This window comes from Chenopodium album, chromosome 18, assembly GCF_948465745.1.
Source record: "Chenopodium album chromosome 18, dcCheAlbu1.1, whole genome shotgun sequence".
In the NCBI taxonomy this organism is placed as follows: Eukaryota; Viridiplantae; Streptophyta; class Magnoliopsida; order Caryophyllales; family Amaranthaceae; genus Chenopodium; species Chenopodium album.
In genome coordinates this window covers 50,700,037-50,722,534 of record NC_137851.1, presented here as the reverse complement: position 1 = coordinate 50,722,534, position 22,498 = coordinate 50,700,037, and the positions used below count along the sequence as shown (strand labels likewise).

The 22,498-nt window shown below is 36.8% G+C and overlaps 1 protein-coding gene across 3 annotated transcripts in view; it reads left to right on the top strand.

The window, feature by feature from the left end:
• Nucleotides 1-22,211, top strand: part of LOC145592534 (chaperone protein dnaJ 10-like) — a 47,090-nt gene extending 24,879 nt beyond the window's left edge. The window contains exons 6-11 of one of the 3 annotated variants that reach the window (XM_081649035.1): nucleotides 1,788-1,946; nucleotides 10,639-10,817; nucleotides 10,911-10,991; nucleotides 11,093-11,248; nucleotides 21,721-21,839; nucleotides 21,922-22,211. In XM_081649035.1, coding sequence (XP_081505161.1) covers nucleotides 1,788-1,946; nucleotides 10,639-10,817; nucleotides 10,911-10,991; nucleotides 11,093-11,248; nucleotides 21,721-21,834 — 689 coding nt within the window. In that variant the 3' untranslated portion in view covers nucleotides 21,835-21,839; nucleotides 21,922-22,211. Of the gene's footprint in view, nucleotides 1-1,787; nucleotides 1,947-10,638; nucleotides 10,818-10,910; nucleotides 10,992-11,092; nucleotides 11,249-21,720 lie in introns of all 3 variants that reach the window. The other 2 variants (XM_081649036.1, XM_081649034.1) reach the window with 2 other exon arrangements.
• The last annotated feature ends 287 nt before the right edge of the window (nucleotides 22,212-22,498 follow it).

Here is a 22,498-nt window from a genome sequence, read left to right as displayed (position 1 = left end):
GAACTGATTTCTCAATGGGGTTCTAGGGATATTCGTTTTTGCTGAAAAACTCAATAACCAAATTGTGACATGCATTTTAGTTTACAAAAATTGAATGTACAAAAGGGTTTTTAGTTGAAAGCAATGGAAGGTTTGTGTTGTGGGATTCACTCCTAAGAGCTAAACAACATTAAGGCTAGAAGTGGAGTTAGTGCTCACTTGTTAGCCTCTACTCAATTCTATTATTAATATGTGGGGTTCTACGTTGTCTTGAATTATTATTGTGTGCATGTTTTAGTGTCACCTGTTTTAAGTGATGACTTTGCATTTTAGTTCCACGTCGTATTTGAGTGTTGTATGTTAGTCCTAAAGTCTACATATGTGGCGAGTAATTTTTATTTTTAATTTTTTTTTATTGATCACCAAGAAAAGGCCACAAGAAACAAGCAACAACAAAAACGAGCAGTATGTCACGTAGGATGCTAGTTATGGTTAACCTCAATGATGCTTAAAGCAAAGTAGGCAACGAAAGCTTAAGTAAAGAAGTAAAGATGGATGGACAAGTGGGTAAGTTTATAAGAAAACGTTTTATTGAGAGAGAGTGTTTACAGGCTTGAGTGATGTAAAAATTCAGGGAAGCTCTCTATTTATACGGCTCCCAAGTTAAGCCTAGAAACTTCCTTCTAGAGTATTCTTAACCCCCTCAAATGGAGGGTCCTACAAGCTAACCGCTCTAATTTTTTTACACAATTCTAATGTACAAGACTCTTATGTACAAGTTTCCATATAGTTTCATACAATTCTAGCTACTTTTAGTATGTACAAGATTGCCCTAAAAAGTTCTAGAAACTTCCTGACGTTTCCCAAACCTCTTAGTGCATTCTGGACGTTTTTGGCCCCACATTAAAAAACCGACTTCACCATGATGTTTATTGGACTCAAAAACAGTGCGCCCCCGAGTTTCGGATCATTTGGGCCTGAAATGGCCCATAATTGTGTTGTTGTTAATGTGATGCTCACTAGAAATATTAGCTTAGTACAAAGTATAGTTCTATAGGGAGAAGGTGCTGGCTGACACCCATAGGCATCTCCCTTGGCCAAGATTGTTTCCTACTGCCCATACAACCACATTGACGCTATCAAGGGTGTGGGACTTTTGTCATAACAAACAGTTCTATACATCTGGGGCTTTAATTTAGGGTTTTTGGTGGGCTTTGGTCATTTGATGGAGTTTGGAGGTTTGTGGGCCTAGTAGAGGTTATCTTTAGGCTTTGAGTTTATTTGAAGTCTATTTGGGCTAGGATTGAAAGGTGTGTGTAGACCTTTTTTCCGTTCAATTTCTGATTCATACCAAATCAATTGAATTTTATTTTTTTAATGATCTTGTATTTTTTTTAGTTGTCTACACCTTAAAAAATGTGTACACAGTGTGCCTTTCCATAATGTCACCAACTTTCTAAACTGATAAGGGTGTAAATTCAGTGTCGAGTTTGGATCCAAGTCTAGTCCAGTCCTATACAAAATGAAATTCAGTTTTGAAATATATTTCTTTGAAGTGTAGCTCCCATTGGACGTCACTTCCAATAACTAAAAGCCAGACAATTTTAGTCAAAATAAGTATAATAGATTCATGATACATGTGAAGTTTTGTGCAACTGAAGTCTTAGCATTTACTTCTCTTAACTAACTACTATGTATGTACAAGATGGTGGATGTCGATGTGTATATTTCTATATAAAATATTGAATTGTATTTTTTTTTTTTTTTTTTTTTATCTTTCTAATTCAACCTTTGACTTGCTTCTGCAGCATATGGTGTTGATATGTTAAACACAATTGGTTATATATACTCAAGACAGGCAGCTAAAGAGCTTGGAAAAAAGGCAATATACCTTGGTGTACCTTTTGTTGCTGAATGGTTCAGGAACAAAGGTCATGTTATTAAATCTCAAGTAACAGCGGCAACAGGTAAGTAAAAATAAAGGCCTTGTTTCTGCTTGCTAATTTATTTTTCCTCTCCCCCTTGCTCTCTTCCTCACCATCTTAATACATTATGTTTAAGCACTGCACATGTTAGTGGAATATTGAGCAGTTTTTTCTAAAAAAAAAAAAAAAAAATTGTATTTAGATCTTATGATCCAAAAACAAGTTACCGAATGATAAAATTTGTAGGATCTTACAATCCTACTTAGCTATGTTGCACAAAAACGGATACGGGTACAAAAACGGGTACGGGGACGGAATATGGCAAAATTCAAAATTCTAAAAAACAAGTACGACATGGATATGCCAAAATAAAAAAAAAAAGCAAAATATAAATCTATAAAAAGTTTTTGTTAAATAATCACAAAACTCACAACATAACAACTTTAAGATTAAAATTACATCTAGAAAAAAAAAAAAAAAAAAAAGAAGCAAAAACCTATGGTAAGAATCGAAATAGGGAAAAAAAACAAACAAAAAAAAACCTACATAATCACACCAATGAATTAAAAAAGAAGTGAATTAAAAAAAACTTAAGTGCAGAAAAAAATCTAACAATACAGAATAATAGAAACATAGAGGTCGCTGCTTCCATTCCGTTGTCTTAATATTTTAGGATTAGGGTTTTCCAAATCGCAAAGGTAAGTGAAGAGGGTTTTTTTTAAGGGTTGGGATTCAATTTGTATTGGGGGACGTCCAAAAAGTACCTAAGACGTCCCCAAGTCGCATGAAACAAATACCACTTTTCAAGGGTACATCAGGTCATTTGATGGAAATCTATCTTTTGATGTTTCTGTTCCCATGGCAGTGCACCGAACTCAATTTTGAGGGTTCTTTTCACTGATCTCCTCTTTCACCTTGTCCTCTACTTTGTTGTGAACATGGAGGAAAGTTTCTTCTGAAGGCTAGGCTATCAATTTCTCCTTTGTGGCGACATTCAAACTATGTGTGAGGCTCGCAACAAAGTATACAAGTAAGGGGTTTGTTCCATTAGGACGGGCCCCACACCTTGATACACGAGTAATCCATCAACCTTTCCTTTGCTGAAGTTATGTGTATTTTCTTGCCCCAAATCTCCCTTTGGTCCTAATCCTTCAATCCTGGCACGAAGTTGAACAATCGATCCTTCTGAGACGTGTCATGGATCTCCAACATGCAAGTAGAATATTCTTTCACATATTCACAAATAGAGCTCTTATATTGGAGGGTCGCTAACCTTGTACGGGCCACAATCTTAGTATTCTCTGGGTAGAATTGTGCCATGAGTTCCTTCTTTAATTCCTCCCAAGTATCCACCGAAATCCTTTTCGCTTAGATGTTAACATACTTGTGCGCCACTAAAGCTTTACATCGTCTACCAAATACATTGTGGCTATACCACGTTGTCACGTGTTGACTAATCCCCCTAGTCTTGTGCACGCACTGGAAATAACTTCCTTCCTTAAAGTTGCTAGTCATCCTGAGTATTGCTTCTAGCAAAGAAGGTAACGAAAGCTTAATTAAGTGAGAAAGTAAGTAAGCATAAGAGAGCAAGTTAAGAGAACTTAGATTGCTTAAGAATGTGAGTGTTTACAAAATGCTTGGATAATGCAAAAATGAAGGGGAAGGCCCCTATTTATAGGGCTCCCAAGTGTCTAGAGTCTTCTTATAGATCATACTAACCTCCTCAAATGGAGGGTGCTAGAAGCCTAGCTTTTTAGAGAGTTCTATACAATTCTGATTACAACTCATATGTACATTATTCCGGAGAGTTCTACACTACTCTAGTGCTACAAGAATGTACAAGAGTATCCTAGATAGTTCTAGAAGCTTTCGGAGTATCCCGAGACTCCTAGCGCATTCAGGAATGTTCTGAATCTTTCCTCGGAAATCTTCCTGCACCATCGTGTTCTTTGGGTCCAAAAACGATGGACCCTCATATTTCCCAAATGCCCAAGTGACGATACTGATGCCTTTATGGATGTAGGGACGTGAGTCGTGACATGCTCCCCCACCCAAGTCTTGACGTCCTCGTCAAGACCGACCCTCAAAATCGGCTATATTGTCCTTGTATGGCCAAAGGTCCTCATCTTTTTCCCATAAAGCCTCACTATCTGGGAGTCCCTTCCAACGAACAAGATACTCGTTATAGCTTGGCACACCCCTTCTTTGTATGGCCCTCTTGGCCTCTATATTCTTGATGTCCCGATGTAAAGATGCCACAACCGCGGTTGGTGCACGATGTGACTCGCCCTTTGTAGGATCGTCCTTGTCACCATGATAGGGCTTGAGCATGCTAACATAGAACACTGGATGAATTTTTAGCTTAAGTGGTAGCTCAAGCTTGTAAAAAACCTTCTGGACCTTTCTAATGATCGGGAAAGGACCCTCGTACTTCCGCACAGGGCCCTTGTGCACCTTGCAGAAGACTTTGAACGGCTGCATGACCAAGTCGCCTTCTTCGAACTTCAACGGACGTTTATGTTTGTCTAGCCATTTCTTCATCTTCTTGACTGCTTTGTCAAGGTATGCCTTCGTGATGTCCAACTGCTCATGGTACCCCTTGGCAAGCTTGTAGGCAGCGGGGCTGCTACCCGTGTAGCTTGAGGTGTCGAGGGTTGTTGACTCATGACTATCTCGAAAGGACTTTGCTGTGTCGCCTTGGACTGCTGCAAGTTAAAGGAGAATTGGGCTATTTCCATGAACTTCGCCCAATCTCGCTGATTGGCACTCACATAGTGCCGCAAATACAACTCCAACAAAGCATTCACCCTCTCTGTTTGCCCATTTGTTTGCCCATCAGTTTGTGGGTGAAAGCTTGTAGAGAAATTTAGACCAGACCCGAGGAGTTTGAAGAGCTCCGTCTAAAACTTCGCGATGAACCTCGGATCTCGGTCACTTATAATATTCCTTGGTAAGCCCCAATACTTCACAACATGCTTGAAAAATACCTCGGCGGCTTGCTTGGCTTTGCAGTCTTTTGGTGCCGGAATGAATGTCCTGTACTTTAAGAAGTGGTCTACTACCACTATGATAGACCCGCAACCCTCACTTGGTAGAGCTCTAAGATGCTTTATAGAACATCATGGTGAATTCGCTTTCCATGTCCAGATTGCCGTAGGAGGTTAAGGAAATGCCTGGAAGCTTCTAAAACACTCTAAGATTCTTTTTTACATTTTCTTAGTACTGGAGTCTTGTAGAATACTTTGGAATGATGTACATAAGAATTGTATAGCCGGGTATTTTATAGAAGTCTCTAGAGAGATAGCTTTTAGGACCTTCCATTTGAGGAGGTTAGAAGGATCTAGAGAAGAAGTCTGTAGGCACTTGGGAGCCGTGTAAATAGGGGCTTTTTCCTTCATTTTTGTAGCATCCAAGCATTTGTAAGCACTCTCATTCTCAAGTAATAAATGTTTTCATTAACCTTACTCTCTTGTGCTTACATCTTACTTTCTTACTTACTTAAGCTTCCGTTGCATACTTTGCTATAAGCATCCTCAGTGTTAAGCTTTCACTAACAACCTTAGGGAAGAAATTTAATGGGCGCACGTGCTTAAGACTAAGGGAGTTAGTCTTCAAGTGGCAACGTGGTATTAGAGCAACAACTGTAACACCCCGATCCCAAACAAATAATAGAACATGGTGTTACAACAACGATCGTTAAGGGCGTCGTTTAGTTCGCTTAGCTAGCATAGTAGATTGCGAAGGAGAAGTAAGTGTTGGAATTATGGGTAAGAATAAGGAAGTCATTGCATCAAAAGAAAGTGACTGAACTCACCGAAGGCATGGAGCATGAGAGCTTTCTGAAAGCTTGTGAAGCGAATGTTTAAGGCCGATGAAAAGTTAACTAAATTAAAGCTAGCCATGAGCGGACTGTCTGATGCAATCGGCAATACTTCGCTCCAGGATCAAGTAGTTGACCTTGACAATCTAACTAAAGAGTTGAACCTTGAGCATAGAACGGAGGCCCACACTCTTGCCAATCAAGCCTTTGAGAAGATGATGGGTGAGGTGGCCAAGTTACGTGAGGAGTTCTCAAAGGAACTTCTCGCTTTAAAGAAGGAGAATGAGGTCCAGAAGGAGGAGCCTGCTCTATGTCGGAAGGCTGCGGTGATAGGGGGCGGGGCGAAGATGGAGGTCCCTAAGCCTCAAAACTACCATGGGAAGAGGGATGTTCGGGAGATCGACGACTTTTAAGAAGTACTTCGACGCTATGCGCTTGGTAAGCGATGCTTTCAAAATTAACACTGCCAGCTTCTACCTAGTTCCATTAAGAAGACGTGAGTTGGACATTAATAAGGGTAATTGTTCCATCATCTGGAGAATGCTCCATGATGAAGCTATGTGACTTGAAACACAGTAGCACCATCAAGGAATATATCAAGCAATTTTCGACACTGATGCTTTGAGATCAATGATCTATTAGAGGTCAACTAACTCATCTACTTCATTGGAGGGCTTCAACGATGGGCTTAGAAAGAAGTGGAAAGGAGGAATGTGCGGATGCTTACTGAAGCCATCGTAGTTGCTAAGTCCCTTGTTGAGTACAAGGACTCAAACAAGGATGGCAAAGGTGGTGGTAGCAAGGGGAAAGGTGGGGAAGAAAACCCACCGATCAAACTAACAACAACAAATGGTTTGAGAAGGACTTGATAATAGCAAGAGTTAATCATCCTTCTCTTTGCGGAGAAGGGCAAGCATAAGGACTTCTTCTTATGTGGAGGTGCCCAGAAAAAAGCTCAATGCTAACATCGCTTCGGGTGGTGATTCGTTAGGGGATGAGGCATGATGGGGAGCAGCGATATGGTCAAGGTAAGTACACTCCCACGCTCGAAAGGAAAGCATTGGTGAATGGACGAGCTTCTAGGGCACTTGTTAATACGGGTGCCTCGCACAACTTCATCGTACAATTTTTCCTTATTTTGTCAGCAATGCCTTCCACACCTACCTTCTTGCGAATAACCTTATTTCCAATTCTATCTCTTAGGGTGTTCCCGCACATCCACCTTAAGATTCGCATTTTTATAACCTCCATCTTTTTAATGTACTCCTTCTTACAAGCCTAACATTCTGTACCCCAGAGCAACACTGGTCTTTTGGAAATCCTGTAGAATTTTTCCCTTCAATTGTAAGGGAATGCTTCGGTCACATAACACTCCCATGGCCACTCTCCACTTAAGACACCCTGACTTAATCTTGTAGGCCACGTCTTGATTAGTGTCACCATTCTGGATGATTGACCCAAGATATTTAAAACATTCGCTCATGGTCTAGTCCTTTCCATCCAAACTCACCACCTTATTTCTTGTCCCCCTCTGATTATCAAAACGGCATACCAAATATTCAGTTTTACTCCGACACAGCTTAAACCCTCTAGATTCTAATTGCTAATTTAACGCTCTTTAGGGAGCGATTGATTGAATGAAATCCAAGCTCCTTACCCGATTGCATATTGCTTTGAAACTTGCGTGTTGTTTTAAGTCTTTATTGATATTGTGCTTGCATTCTTTTAAATTATCCCTTCCAAACCAAAAGAACCTCCAAAGAAGCCCTCGTTGTCGTCGGGCCCTCTTGTGCTAGCTTTGAAGTATCAGTCGTCATAAGTCCCGACTCCGCACTCGTTACATTAAGACGCGTGCTTGCGTAATGTAGTAGTAGTTAAAGCTACATTGAAGTCTTTCTTTTCTGTTTTGGAGGGGGCGGAATATTGAACTAAGGTAAGGTTGGCATGAATTAACATTTTTTTGTACTCTATGGAAATCCTAAGCCCAGTGATTTCTCTTTTATCTTCGATGATAGTCTGTCTTTTTTGTTAAGTAGCTGTGATTCAATATGAAACGGATCTCCGCTTATTTTTCAACTCCCCGAAGCATTTCGTCCTACGCTCTTCCTCGTCTCTGGGTGCTTAGGTATCCACCGCGGGCCTTTCCTCGTTTGAATCTTGCCCTTAACTTTAAGGCTATGCCATCCTAAGGTGCTGCTAAATGGAAGGATCTTAGCAACGTCCATGAATGATATGGCTTCAAAAGGCATTGTTGCCGTCAATTATGAGTTCGCTTATTGGTAATGGGAAGTCATCAGATACCTTTGCCGCTTATGTTGCTTTGTGCTTACAAGCCCCAATTTCGCATTAGGCTTGTGTTCTTGTCGCCAAAAGGCAAGAGCGCGCCGCACAATCCAGTGTCAAAACACTCACAATTAGGAATGCGGTTATTGAATTTAATTGGAACAAAATTTAAGTCAATGCAGACTTGTCCTTGGAAGATAAAGTTAATGAACTTAAATTTCATCTTAACTCCCTCTGAACTAACATATAAATCATTTTAGCCACTGAATCACACATTACGGACTCAAATATTCCGGTCACTATTGTATTGATAAGTTATATCTTGATTTTGGCCTTAAAATAAAAGTTATATCTTGATTTAGTGTTAATCTGAAAGGCATCTACATGTCTTGGTTACGTTAGATGAGGTGTTGCATGAATTTTCAACAAGTGCCATTGACGTCTTATGGTTGATTAAGAGAGAGAGAGGTGGGTGCAGTATTATTCTCATAATGCATCTAATATTGGTATTATAGATTGACCTTCCGTGTTGTATGGGGTTTGATAGTATGGATTGACCTATAGTGTAGCTATTAAATTTTTATAATGATTTACTTATTGTAGTTAATGAATCAAAAGAAATTGGCTTAAACAACTTTGTTTTACTTTTGTGAGAACATGAAGCTCGTGACGAGAGAGGACTACAACATTATTTCTAATTAGGACTTGTTTAAAGATTGTGGTTGTTTCGGAAAAAATTGATTATTTAGGCCTTTACGCGCTGCTCATGGGCCTCGAATTTCGGTCTTGTGTGAACCTGCAGAATGAACCCGAGCCGGGACCTGGCGGAGCCTTTGACGCCCAAGTTAGGCGAGAGAGAGTGGTGGATGGTCTCCTCTTAAATGATAAGTGTGTGACCTCCTTTACCTTGCCCCTAAGAGAGTTATACTTCCTCCGTTTCTATTTACTTGATCTATAGCCCTTTGGCACGCAATTTAAGGAAGAGATTAAAGAAGATTAATATAAGATAAATAAAAAAAATTAATACCATGAAACCCCAATTCATCCCCTTTATTGGCGGTTTTATTTTTTTGTATTAAAAATATCGTTTGTTTTCTTTAATTAACTCCTTAAATTGCGTGTCATAGGACTATAGGTCAAGTAAATTGAAACGGGGGAAGTACATAGTAACATATAAGTGCGATGTAATGGGTTCGTATAGTGTATTTGGCTTATTTAGGCGTTTGGGCTTATATATAGTAACATATAAGTGCGATGTAATGGGTTCGTACAATGTATTTGGCTTATTTAGGTGTATGATTATTTTGGTACCCAAACAATTAGCTCGCAGATCCAATTCTATTTGAAATGTGAGTTTGGTTTATTTATTTATTTTTAATTTTCTTTGAAAATCGGATTTCAGCAAAGCCAAAGGCCGAGCTCTATGATTTTCGAAGAATTTTAAATTTTGAGAAAAACGGATTTTAGCCGAGCCAAATCTTTGTTAGGTCAGTACATCTTCGAAATGGGGTTTTACTCTTTCCTAAGATTTTGGGTAAGTATTCCATTCAAAAATGGGCTTCAATAATGGGGTTATACTCATTCCTAGATTTTTGGGTAAGTATTCCATTAGATGTTGGGTTTCGGTAATGGGATCATATTCGATTTTTGGGTAAGTACTTCATTTGAAGATGCGCTTCAGTAATAGGGTTATACTCATTCCTAGATTTTTGGATAGGTATTCCATTTGAAGCTGGGATTTGGTAATGGAGTTATACTCATTCCCACATTTTTGGGTAAGTGCTCCATTCAAAGTTGAGCTTCAGTAATGGGGTTACACTCATTCCCAAATTTCTGGGTAAGTATTTCATTCGAAGGTGCGCCAGCTAATTTTTTGAGTACCAAAATGGTCATACCCATTCTAGTCTAGGGTAATTTTACCCTTGTAAGCCTAGAGGCCTCATAAGACCTAAATAAGCAAAATACACTGTAAGGGCCCATTATTGCATACTCATCATATGCTACCATATATACTCCCTCTTAGGGGCCAAGGTGACGGACCATCCACCACTCTCTGTCCTCTAAATACTCTCAAATTATACATCATTAGGCATCTAACATGGGCATCAAAGGCTCTGCCCTGGGCTCGCCGCTCAGGGTTCATTTTGCAATTACACTCTCAAATTCGAGGCCCACGAGCGGCCTGTCAGATAGTCAATTTTTTTGAGGAATCAACTGCCTTCTCCTCTATTAATCTGTTTTGTATCTTTAAAAGTACTTTCTCTTGTCGTTAAAATAAGGGGAAAAAATGCTGAAGTCATTAATCCAATTTTATAAAATGGAATCAATGAGATTCCCTTTTTTGAAAGATGGTTAATGAATGCCTTGGCCCCATAAAAAACAAATTTAATCAGCAAGTATCAATTTATGTCAGTAAAATTTCCTTTTCATCAGTTTAAATGATTTCAATTTGTTCAAAACCAAGTGAGAAGAAGAGTTGTCTAAAGATTTCTTGGATGGTTTGGAGCAAAATTGAAACTATTTGATAATTGTTCCTTTATGACATCATCTTTAATTTGTAGCTCACTTCAGAGACTCCTCTTGGTTATTTGTGTCCATTAATCTCTTCCCTTTTTTTGTTGGCCATCTTAGGTGCTGTCGCTTTATTTCAGCTACAAGAAGACATGAAACGACATCTCAATGCAGAGGGTAACTACACTGAGGAAGAGCTTGAAAGCTATATGGAATCTCACAAGAAAGTGATGATAGATTCTCTGTGGAAGCTCAATGTTGTTGACATCGAAGGGACTCTTTCTCGTGTTTGTCAGATGGTTGCTATACCTATCCAATTATGTATTAATTACTTTGGTATTATATGGGTCAAGTTGACTATTATTTCTGACAAATGTCTTTTGCTTATCCAGGTACTTCAAGACAACAATGCCAAAAAAGAGGAGCTTCGTGCACGAGCAAAAGGGCTAAAAACACTAGGAAAAATATTTCAGGTAATCTTAGGTTTTTTTTTTTTTTTGTCTGCTGTATCATCGAATATTGCTGAATTTCTTTGCTTATATTCTGAGTGAATCAAACGTCTTTATACTTACAGCAGGTGAAATCTGAAACCAACGAGGCTGATACTGCAATTGGGGCTGAACTTTATAAATTAAATGGAAGCGAGTCAAGCTATGATCCATTAGCTTCAAAGACATCCCCCAAGAGCCGGGGAATGGAAGATCAATCTTATAATGGAATTGCAACACAGGTACTATCTTTGCTCATTATGTTATTCGCTACACTTAATAAAATAAAATATCCCTGGTTTCTGATCTTGAACATTGCCTAATTACTCATGTTGCAGGAGTGACGAGTTTTAAGAGTCATACTCTAAATATAAGTTTTCTTTATCAACATGAATAAAATTTGTTTAATTAACCTCAGCGTGCATGGCACGTGTAATTAGGAAAATAAGAACTTAAGAAGTCATTTGCCCTGCAAGTTGAGGTCAAACACCAGAAAATAGGTGGTTAACATCGAAAAGTAGGGTTTGGTCTTTTTGACAAAAAAAAATTAAATTTAGGTCTGAAAGTGCAAAAAAAAAAAAAAAAAAAAAAAAAAAAAAAAAAAAATTAAGGTGGTTTTGATGTATGATGGTTTTGTGTCAATCCATGTTTTTCTAGTGCTTGTGTTTAAATAATTTCGATTAATTTGCTTGTTTGCACTCTCAAGCCCTTATCTTAAAACGCGTGCCAAAGGGTATGTTGCGAGAAATATGGAGCAGAGGAAGTATATAGTAACCCGACGTTGAAAATTTATTGTGGAAACATTATGACCAAAATAGACCCTTGTGTCAAAAATAAAAAAAGTTACCCTTGTTAAATCCTAAACTCTTTAATAGTTTTTTCGCAATTCTTTTTTGGAAAAATTTATTCTAATCATCCCACCTTTGGCTGGTTTGCTGATAATAATCCCACCTTTAAATTATTATTTAATCATCCCACCTTTATCGGGTATCTTGTTCTATTGGTCCCTAACCTGTTGGTAACCGGTTCTGATAGCTTAAGATGCCACGTGTCATTTTGTAATTGGTTAAAAAAAAAATTAAAAACTAAACAAAAAAAAGCAGAAAAAAAAAAAACACTACCTACCTGCCATCTCCTACCCACCTTGAAACCCTCTTCTATACCCTAGCCCTACCAACCCGCCGGCACCCACCTTAAACCCCCGAAAACGGCCGGCCACGGAACCCCCCAATACCAAAAACCACCCCGATGACCTAAAGTCAACCCCGAAATCACCACCTAAACCAAATCCCATCCCCGAAACCACCATAACCACTACAACCACCACCTTGAAACCGCCGAAAACCCCCCCAAAAATCGCCGAAAACAGTCGAAAACCTCCTTAAACCCTCTACTCGTCCCCTCATTTGTTGGAGCAGCCCGTGTTTGATCTAGGTTCAAATTGGATTAATTTGGGTAATTTCGTTGGGGTTTTTGGTGGTTTTGGGGGCGATTTTGGTGGTGGGGTTGTCGGTGTCGATATGGATCTCGCCGTCAGGGGAGGTTTTTGAGACCGGCGGGAGAGTGTGACCTGGTCGTCGGCGGGGCAAGGGGAGGGGGCTGGGATGGGTTTTTTTTTTTTTACCAATTATTTTTTGACACGTGTCACTCAAATTAAAAAAGAAAGAGTTTACCCAATGTACAAGTTACCGGTCATAAGAGACCAATAAAAGAAGATCCCCTATAAAGGTGGATTATTAAATAATAATCAAAAGATGGGATTATTAACCGCGAACCGGCTAAAAGTAGGATTATTAGAATCAATTTTTCCTTCTTTTTTTGTTTAATTATTATTGAATATGACTAAATCAATTTGAACTCCTAATAAAAAAACTGAAAATCTAATCTCCCATGTATTTTTAAGTAAAAGCATGGATTGACACAAAACCATCATACATCAAGACATGGTGAGGCAAAAGTCAAAGCTAATGCAAATTCCATACACTAAAGAGAGATATGAATTGATATTCTCACACGTGATATTACTAAGCCAAATACAACTTGATTGGAAATCCCCCATCCAATTGACTTTTAGACCTTTAATAACTTGTGTCCTTGACCACCTTTAGTCCAATATGCCTTGCAACCAATCCTGATTAACTTGACTCATGAACATTAGCTAGCCTTCGGAAAATTGATTATTAATTATAATTGCACTTTGTGCAAAGGGTAAAAAGATACAAGAAAGCAATGCTAAAACTATTCCTTCTTTGTTCAACACTTTATAAGAGAACCTTCTCTTAAGTATTGGTTGCCAATCTTTTTCACTTTTACTGGTTAGTATCTTAGTCTGTATTTTTGACAAGTAGACATAAGTATGATTTTTGTTTATCTTGCTTATAACATATGGGATTAAGGCTTTGATTGATTGATTATCATATGGTGATTAAACAATACTATAATACCCTTTTTAGCCTTTACACTTTTCCTCGAGACTTATTATTATTATTATTATTATTATTATTATTATTATTATTATTATTATTATTATTATTATTATTATTATTATTATTATTATTATTATTATATATATATATATATATATATATATATATATATATATATATATATAAAATTATATATAAAAAAAAATAAAAAAATAAAAACCTTCCTTGAATACTTAAACTTTTAAACTTAATTACTTAATTGAATCCTAGTTTAATCAATTGAAATCACCTTGAAAAACAATTAAAGACTATTATTAAGTACCAAACCTTTGCACTTGAGACATGAACAAATCAATAATATGAACTATCAAACAAGGCTAATCATGATATTAAAATTAAGAGACTTGATTGATCACACAAATATGCTCATGAATTTTGCTAAATCTTTAACCATTAGGGGAAAAAAAAATTAATAAAATGTTAACGAATGAATAAATAACATAATTTGATGCTCCAATCAGTGGCGAACCTAGAAATTTGATAATGGGGGGACAATTTCGATAATTCAACATCAACCTGTTTTTAAAAAAAACGGGTACACAATACAAATAATTGGGGTACATACTTGTTTAATACTAAAAAGTAACAATCCCAAAATCCATTGAATAATACAATTCAGTTACATACTACTAAAATATTTCAATTTAGAAACTAATTCACCCTAATAATTCAATTCACAAATCAATTCACTAACAATTCATTTCACAAATCAATTCACTAACAATTCATTTCACAAACTAATTAACCAAATAACTCTCTAATTCACAACCATTGAACATTGATAATTGATGAATTCACAAAAACATTACTTAAACTTAGTAAAATAGGGTTTTAAAAATATGAAAAAATTAAAAAAAAGAAGAGGGAAAACCTACTTGGCGGAGCGATGGCGCGGTGGTCGCCGGCGAAGGTGGTGGTGCTCGCTACAGTTCGGGACTCGTGGCCGCGTGGGTGGTGGTTCGTGCCTTCGTGGTTGGGAAATAGGAATAAGGGAGTAGTCGAGTGGTTTCGTTGAAAAAAAAAACAACCCCCCCCCCCCCCAAAAACGAGGAAATAATGTTAAAAGGGGGATTCGAACCGTGAGGTAGGTGAAAGTCTCATATTGGGCCCCTTGTCATATTGTTTCTAGCCCACTACCAACTTAACTAAGGCAAATTTCTTATTTTTTTCTTACACTCAATTGTATATAACTATTTTCCCAAAAAATTTTCCTCTGTTTTTTTTTCCGAAAGTGGGGGGACAGTCGTCCCCCCTTGCTCCTTAGTGGTTCCGCCCATGGCTCCAATAATCCTAGATTAGAAACATAAATAGTACCTCAATAATCTTGGATTATAAACCTTAAGGGGCATGCCAAGAAGTATTCGACATAAAGTATTATTTTTGTTCCTTAGAGATACACCTTCTTTCAATTCTCTATTCTTTTGATTAATAGATCCCTAAGACCTCATAGCCTTGGACAACCTTCCCATGCAAGTTGATCATCTGCTAAACTTACATTCCAAATATTCCGTCTTGCTTACTCAAAGTCATGGGATTCAAAATTTCGTCCCCACGATTACAACTTACTTTTTACGCCTTTTTTTTCTTATCAATTAACACGATCTTTAGCAAACATCATGAACCATGGTATATCATTTTGAATTGAACTCGTCAATTCATTCTTGACTATAGCAAAAAAAAAGGGGGGGCTAAGTGTAGAACAATGAACTCCAATTGTAATAGGGAACTCTTCGGTTTTCCCAATAGTGATTTCTTGCGCTAGCTCCCTTATACATGTCCTTAATGATGTTAACATATTTCCGTAAAATGTCTTTTCTTGTTAAAACCCTGCAAAGAATCTCCCTTGTACCTTATAGATCCTTAATGATGTTAACATATGTAAATCCTTCTTCTTATCCTTATAGATCTCCATTAGTTGTCTCATAAGATGGATTGCCTCCATGGTCGATCGTCCTAGCATAAATCCAAATTAATTTTATAAGATGTTCATAATTCTCCTTAACCTTTGTTCTATCAATCACTCCCAAAGTTATATAGTATGACTCATTTGTTTGATCCCTTGATAGTTTGCACAATCTTGGAGTTCTAGTGATACCTGGAATGCGGGACAATGCCTCAAACCATGAATTGTCCATTCTCCATTCATAGTAGTTAGCAACCCAGATTGTGAGAAGTGACGAACTAGAATTGAAAACCCTAGATTTGCAATTCAAGCATTTCAATATAGTTATAGGGCTTAAAAACACATGCCGAATCATAGGTACATTCCCCATGTTCGCTTGTGTTCATCGGTGTTGGAGAGCAACTATCTTTTTTGGAAAAAAAAAAAAAAGAAAAGAAAGGTTTGGGGCAAGTGGGGGAAAAACATGTGATTTCCTTTACTTAGGGCTTTTTCTTTTTCTTTTACATTTATTTAAATCTGATGTCAACCTTTGACTTTTCTCATTGAACTTTAAGTACTTTTCTCATTTAACTTAATTTTTGTTTTTGTTTTTATTTTTTCTAGCTAATACTTCCTTCGTTTTCTTGAGCAACTCAGTTATTATAACAATGCATACTAAGGAAAAGTGAAAACGGAGACTATACATGTTGGTACTTTTACTTTACAGTGGAGTGGAGAGAGATATAAAGTAAGGGATTTATTAAATAAAATTAGTCCTACTAGTGTTTTAGGCGATAAAAAAAATGAATAAAAAGGTCATCATAATAGGAACAATGTAAAAATGACTAAAACTTCAAAAAAAACCCAATGAAAACGGAAATGAAGTAACACTTAGTATTTATTAAAATAGTAAAATAAACTAAAAAAATATTTCCTACATTTTTTTTAATTTTAATTTAGATGCATTACTTTCCCTTTTAATCAACAAATACTCTTTATCTCTCTGAAACAGTCACATCACATGGGCCCTTTTTATTCTCTCTTTCTTCACTCTAAAAATTGTCTATAAGTCCGCAATTATAACAATGATGCATCTAAAAAAAATGGATTAATTATTACAAAACAAATAACCATATGTTCCGGGCTTGTGGGAACTCTAGAGCCTACATTACATGTTCCTGTTCCCATACCATGTTCTTGGACTTTACCTTTGTTCTTATACCTTTGAAAAGAAAAGAACAAAAAAAGAAATCTCTCACAATATTAAAACTAGACTAAATATAAAGAAAGAAAGTAAAAATGTACTTCGTATTAATTGAAAAACAAATTACTTTAAACGAAAATTTAAAATCAATTATAAAAAAAGGTAACTTATAATGAAACAAATATATTATTCTTTAGATCTTGAACATGAAAGAAATGTAAGTGCTCTTAGCTTTTAAAAGAGATGGAGATGAAAGAAAAAGGAAAATGGGGTATAGGAAAATATTGAGAGTTTGAAGGGGGTGTGGGTGCTTAAGTAAAAGAAAGTAGGTGGTGGAGAGTGCTTTTTTTTTTTTTTTTTTGCTATCATGAGAATGGGTTAATGGCCTTTTTTTACTTGGATTGTTGAAAAACTTTTACGCTAATTTAAATTGGATCCTTGGTTTTGGAATCGGGTTGAACCCATTAGAATCAGTTCCGTTGGTTAATTGCGTCAAAGGACCGAATTTCACATAGTAAGATTAAAATGTATATTATGATATCTATAAAGGTCTAACAACAACACAATCACAAGAGATATTATACCATGTAACCCTGTGTTTTATGCATTTTTCTTAGGTAACCTTAAACTTGTAAAAAATCATTAAATTGGATGGAAAACATAACAATGTTAAGTAATTTTATTATTTTAAACTAAAATGGTAAAAATGAAAAGAAAAAAAGATAATAAGTAACTCCTTTTAAATCTTCTTAATTCTTCATTCCTTATTTGGTTTTTTTAATTTTTATTTTACATATATGTCTTTTTATTTTTTATTTTACATATATGTTTTTTTTATTTGATGTTTAATTTGATTTTAGTGGATGATGTGGGATGGTAAATTTTAAGTTTTAAGTTGTTTTTTTTTTTATATTTTAAAGGCATTAAAATTTTGCAAGTTCAATTAAATTTTAGTGGATAATGTAGGATGGTAAATGCTAAGTCTCAAGGTTCAATTAAAATTTTGCAAGTTCAAGAAGAAAAAATAGATAGGTGAGGAGAAGGAGAGAGAGATATATATTACTTAGTGCCACCATTATTTCAACTAATGAGATTGAGTTGAAGAGGAAAAAAAAAAAGTGAAATAATTAACAAGTTAGCTTTTCCATAAAATTTAATGATATTTTGCAAGCAATGGAGATGAAGGTTGGAATCTAGAAGGTTTACGATAAGTCGGAGTAAGACTAAATATTTGGTATGCCACTTTGGTACTCAGAGGGGGACAAGCAATGATGTGGTGAGTTTGGATGGAAAGGACTTGACCATCAGTGAATGTTGCAAATATCTTGGGTCGATCATCCAACAAAATGGTGACATTGATCAAGATGTGGCCTATAGGATTAAGTTAGGGTGGCTTAAATGGAGGGCGGTCACGAGAGTGTTATGAGACCGAAGCATTCCCTTACAATTGAGGGAAAATTTTACAAGACCGCCATAAGACCAGTGTCGTTCTATGGTATAGAATGTGCGGCTTTAAAGAAAGAGCACATTAAAAAGATGGAGGTTACGATCTTACGAAAATGCGCATGTTAAGGTGGATGTGCGGGAACAGTTTAAGAGAGAGAATAGAAAAGGGAAATTCTTTATGGAAACACTATACTTTTAAGTTTTCTCAATGGTGAATTGCAAAAAAACTTATTATCTTTAGACTTGAATTATTGATTACCTAAGAGAATAGTTATTTTAATGTAAACTCACTAACCATGGTTTATTTCTTTAATTTTTTAATAATTAAATTATTTAAAAAAATAAATAAATAAAAAAACCAACCTCTATTCTGCCAGCCTGAGACCCCAAACGCCCAAACCACCACCGCGACCCCAAACGCCCAAACCACCACCACAACCTAACCAAGAACACCACCAACCCCAAACCACCGCCCACAACCTTTCCTTTCTCTTCCCAAACCGAACACTCCCACCATCGATGATCCTCTCCTCTCTCTCTCCTCCCGCCGCCGGTGACCCCCTATTTACCGGCAAAAACGCCCCTTTTAATCCCTAAATCGACCAAAATAAACCCTAAAATTGAGCAAAACCAACTCAAAATTTGAGCGAAATCTAACTTAGGGAATTCAAACCCTAAAATCAAGTGAAATCAAACCTTAAAGTCTCGTTTAGGGAGGAGAGATTAAGAACTTGAGATTTCGGGGAGGGGGTTTCGGGGCTGAGAGTGTTCATTTCGGGGAAGGGTCTGGTGGTTCAAGGTTTCTCCGGTTTTTGGGGGGAAGCGAAGTGGGTTTCGGGGAAGGATGGTGGGTTTGAGGGGACGGGGGATAAGCGTGGCGGGCTAGGAAGGCCGGCGAACGGCGAGGGAGGTGGCTAGGCATTGGCGTGGGTTAGGGCAGAAGAGTGGGCACCGACGCCGGCGTGGTGTGATGCTGGTGGGGGAAGTGGGTGACTTTTTTTAAAAAAAAATTATTTTTAAAATCATTATTGAAATGTATAAAAATAAATAAATAAATAAATAAACCTAACTATAGTTAAATACTTAGTATAAATTAGTCATTAATGTTATTATTAGCTTAATATAATAAATTCGAGTTTACCAAAGATAATTAGTTGTTTTGCAATTCACCACTGAGAAAACTTAAAAGTTCAGTGTTACCAAAGAGAATTTCCCAATAAAAACTGAGGTTATTCGCAAGAAAGTAGGTGTGGTAGGCATTGCAGATAAATTAATGGATGATTGTGTGCGTTGGTTTGGGCATGTAAGATGGAGACCCGAGGGTGCACCGGCACGAAGAGTGGAAGAGTGGGACCATGAAGGGGTTAAACAAGGGAGAGGGAAACCGAATATGACTTGGTTGGAAGGAGTTAGGAAATATATGAAGTATATGGATTTGCATGAGTATGAGACATTGGATCTTAAGAGATAAAGGGGGAAGATTTTTGTCGATGACTACACGAAATTATCAAATTTAGTTCAGCTCATGTAGCCAACCCCACTTATGGGATTAAGGCTTTGATTGATATTAATGATATTTTTCAAAGTTTAAGGTTGTCTCGGGAACTTGTGCAAAATATAGGGTTACATAAGAAAGTCACATAAAACACAAGGCTACATGGTATAATTTCCCTAAAAGTAAAGGGTGGAAGGCTTATGGATGTCATTAATCTGGGTTGACAGTAAAATAATAATAGCATCTATAGCCTATAAAACTTTTTTAAAAAAGTGTAGGAAATCATTTATAACATAGAAAGGAGGTTTGATTCTAACACCATGTTTGCAACCTGGACCGTATGCCGGAAAATTCACCAATGGAATCGCACCTCTCAAGCTACCAATCACTTGTCGTTTTTTAATTGTCCGCAAATGTCATGCAATTCATGAGTTTTAGATATAGGTATTGATCTAAACCTAGATCTGAAAATACAAAGAAAATGATTGAGTCGGCAGTGAACTACATATCAAGTATCGACATTTGTTTTTCAACATATCGACATAAGATTTGTCAAGTATTGTGTCGTGTCGACACACAACATCCAAGTGAACAAAGTGTCGGAGTAACAATGGATGTGGGAAGTTATAATCTGATTAGGATGTAAATCATATGGGAACACCGTGAGGAGTATAGTTATGAGTGTAGCTATTTGAAGTAAAACTATTGTTGTGGATTATAAAGGACGCAATAAAGGAGGAATTGGTAAGGAAGGTGGAGGATTGGGATAATGAAGATCTCAAAAGAAGCCGAGGGAGGCCAAAATGCAAATGATGACTGAAATGGAAGGAGTTTAAAATGTCATGAAGAAATTGGGACTAAATGGAAGTGAATGGAGGAAGAGGATCTTTGTGGATGACCATGGGAGATAGACTTTAGTTCATGCTGTCAGCCCCCATATTTTAGGAATTTAGCTTTGGATTTATTTAGTTAATGCTTAGGTAATAATAATAACAAGTACTAAGTCATTAACAGCACTAAACCTTGCAAAAATCATGATAAAATTAATATCAAGGCATTAAAAATCAGCTTTATCATTCTTGACACAATCTGGTTTACAACATAAGTATTCGATAGAACAATCTTGTGATTATCTTTATTCTCATGAAATATGTGTACCCAAAGCCTCTAATATTTTGAATCATGCTAATGCATACAGTAGTATCTAGGGCATTAAAAATCAAGTTTTGTCAACTATAATTTAAGTTTTTATGAGGCCAATTTGCCTTGTTCAATTCATGCGATAAATCTCAAATATCCAACATCTTACAAAAATAACCCGAAACACACAGTCGCAAGCAGCTTGCTTACGAGAATATGATGGCAATATGATGATGAAGCAGCAGAAGAAATCAAAGCGGAGAGGGAGAGCAGCGAACAGCAGAAGAATAAGGAGAAGAAAGAAATAAAGGGAGAGGAGAAAGAAGTTGAACATGAAAAGAAACAAAAAGAAAAGAGTGACTGTGTGAGGTAGGGTGTTGTATGACAGCTTTACTTTAGGCAAAATAATCTGAAATTATGATTAATTAGCTAAATCTTATGCTTGGACACAAACTCATCACTTGTATAGTAATACATGTCAAATTAATTTTGCTTCAGGTTGGTTTTGTGGTATTAATATTAGTGGACTCTTTGGCTAGAAAGACTAAATTTCTGAGAATACCGGCTTCAGAACGACGTCAAATGTTGGAAACTTTTTGGATAGGTGCTAGTGTGAACTCAGCTTGAAATGTAATAAGCCGGGAAAAACAGAGCATAGTTCAGCTCGAGAATGTTGCTCGAATGTGCAACTTAAATAAACTGAGCTAAATGACTTGCGAGTATCATATAGATTATCATAAATAATACCAATGAGAATCTCACAGTATCCTCTGAAACATGGAAATTGATATTAAAATTTTCAAGCTTGAATTAAGGACCAAGCCTAGTTATTCTAAGTTTGGGCTTGTCCTGTTTTATGTCCTCTCTTTAACAATTCAGGTGATTGATTTGATTCATACCTCTTAAAGTTCCTTGCAGACACCTTGACCTGCCCCATAATTCTCTCTTTTAATTAAATTTTTTTGTCCTTTGAAATGTTCTCAAACTCTCAAAGAAAACTTTTCCTGATCAGTGCTCGGGCTTAGCATTCATTGGAAATTTACTATCTATACTCATTGCAGATTCCATATGTGGTTGCCCCCCAGTTTGCTGATGCTTCACAATGCCATATTAGCTACCCAATGCCAACAGCACCACCGGGTGTTCAAAGAAGTTATTCAACGGGCAAAGAGTAATAATGGTAGTTTGGTATCTTCCCTGTCTTTGGCTTTCGGTTTCCATGTTGACTACATGTTTTATTATACTTACTGTATCATTATTAGGTCATCTAAGAGATGGGTTCTTGTTTCCATTGATCTGATTTCTTACGGGTCATTTTGAGATGCAATGTGAAAATGAACTAGCAACTTTGTTTTCATTGGTTGCTGAATGCGAAAATGTCTATACAACTCTTGCTGTATAGACATTTTCTTGGAGCCATACTAAGTCTTTCCGTTCCAGTCTTATCTCGATGCCTAACCATTGGTTGCTTTTGTTGAAATAGTCTTAGTATGGCTCCAGAGAAATGTCTCTACAGCAAGAGTAATAATGGGTTCTTGTGTTCATTGGTTTTTGTATGGGTGTAAATACTGTGTTGATTTATCAGATTTTACTTTCAATATTTTTTTTGGTATGTATTATACTTTCAATATTTAATACGAGTATCACCTCAGTGTAAGGAATTTTAAGTGCTAACTGGACCCGGAGTCCCGGACTAATGTTTCAAACCCATTTGACTTCAAAAATTCTGATGATGTTTATTCACACTATATTCAGCTGGGGTGCAAGGTTTCAAGTTCACGAGTCTGGGATGCATTAGCACCCCAACTGAAAGGTAAACTTGGATAAACACCATGCTCG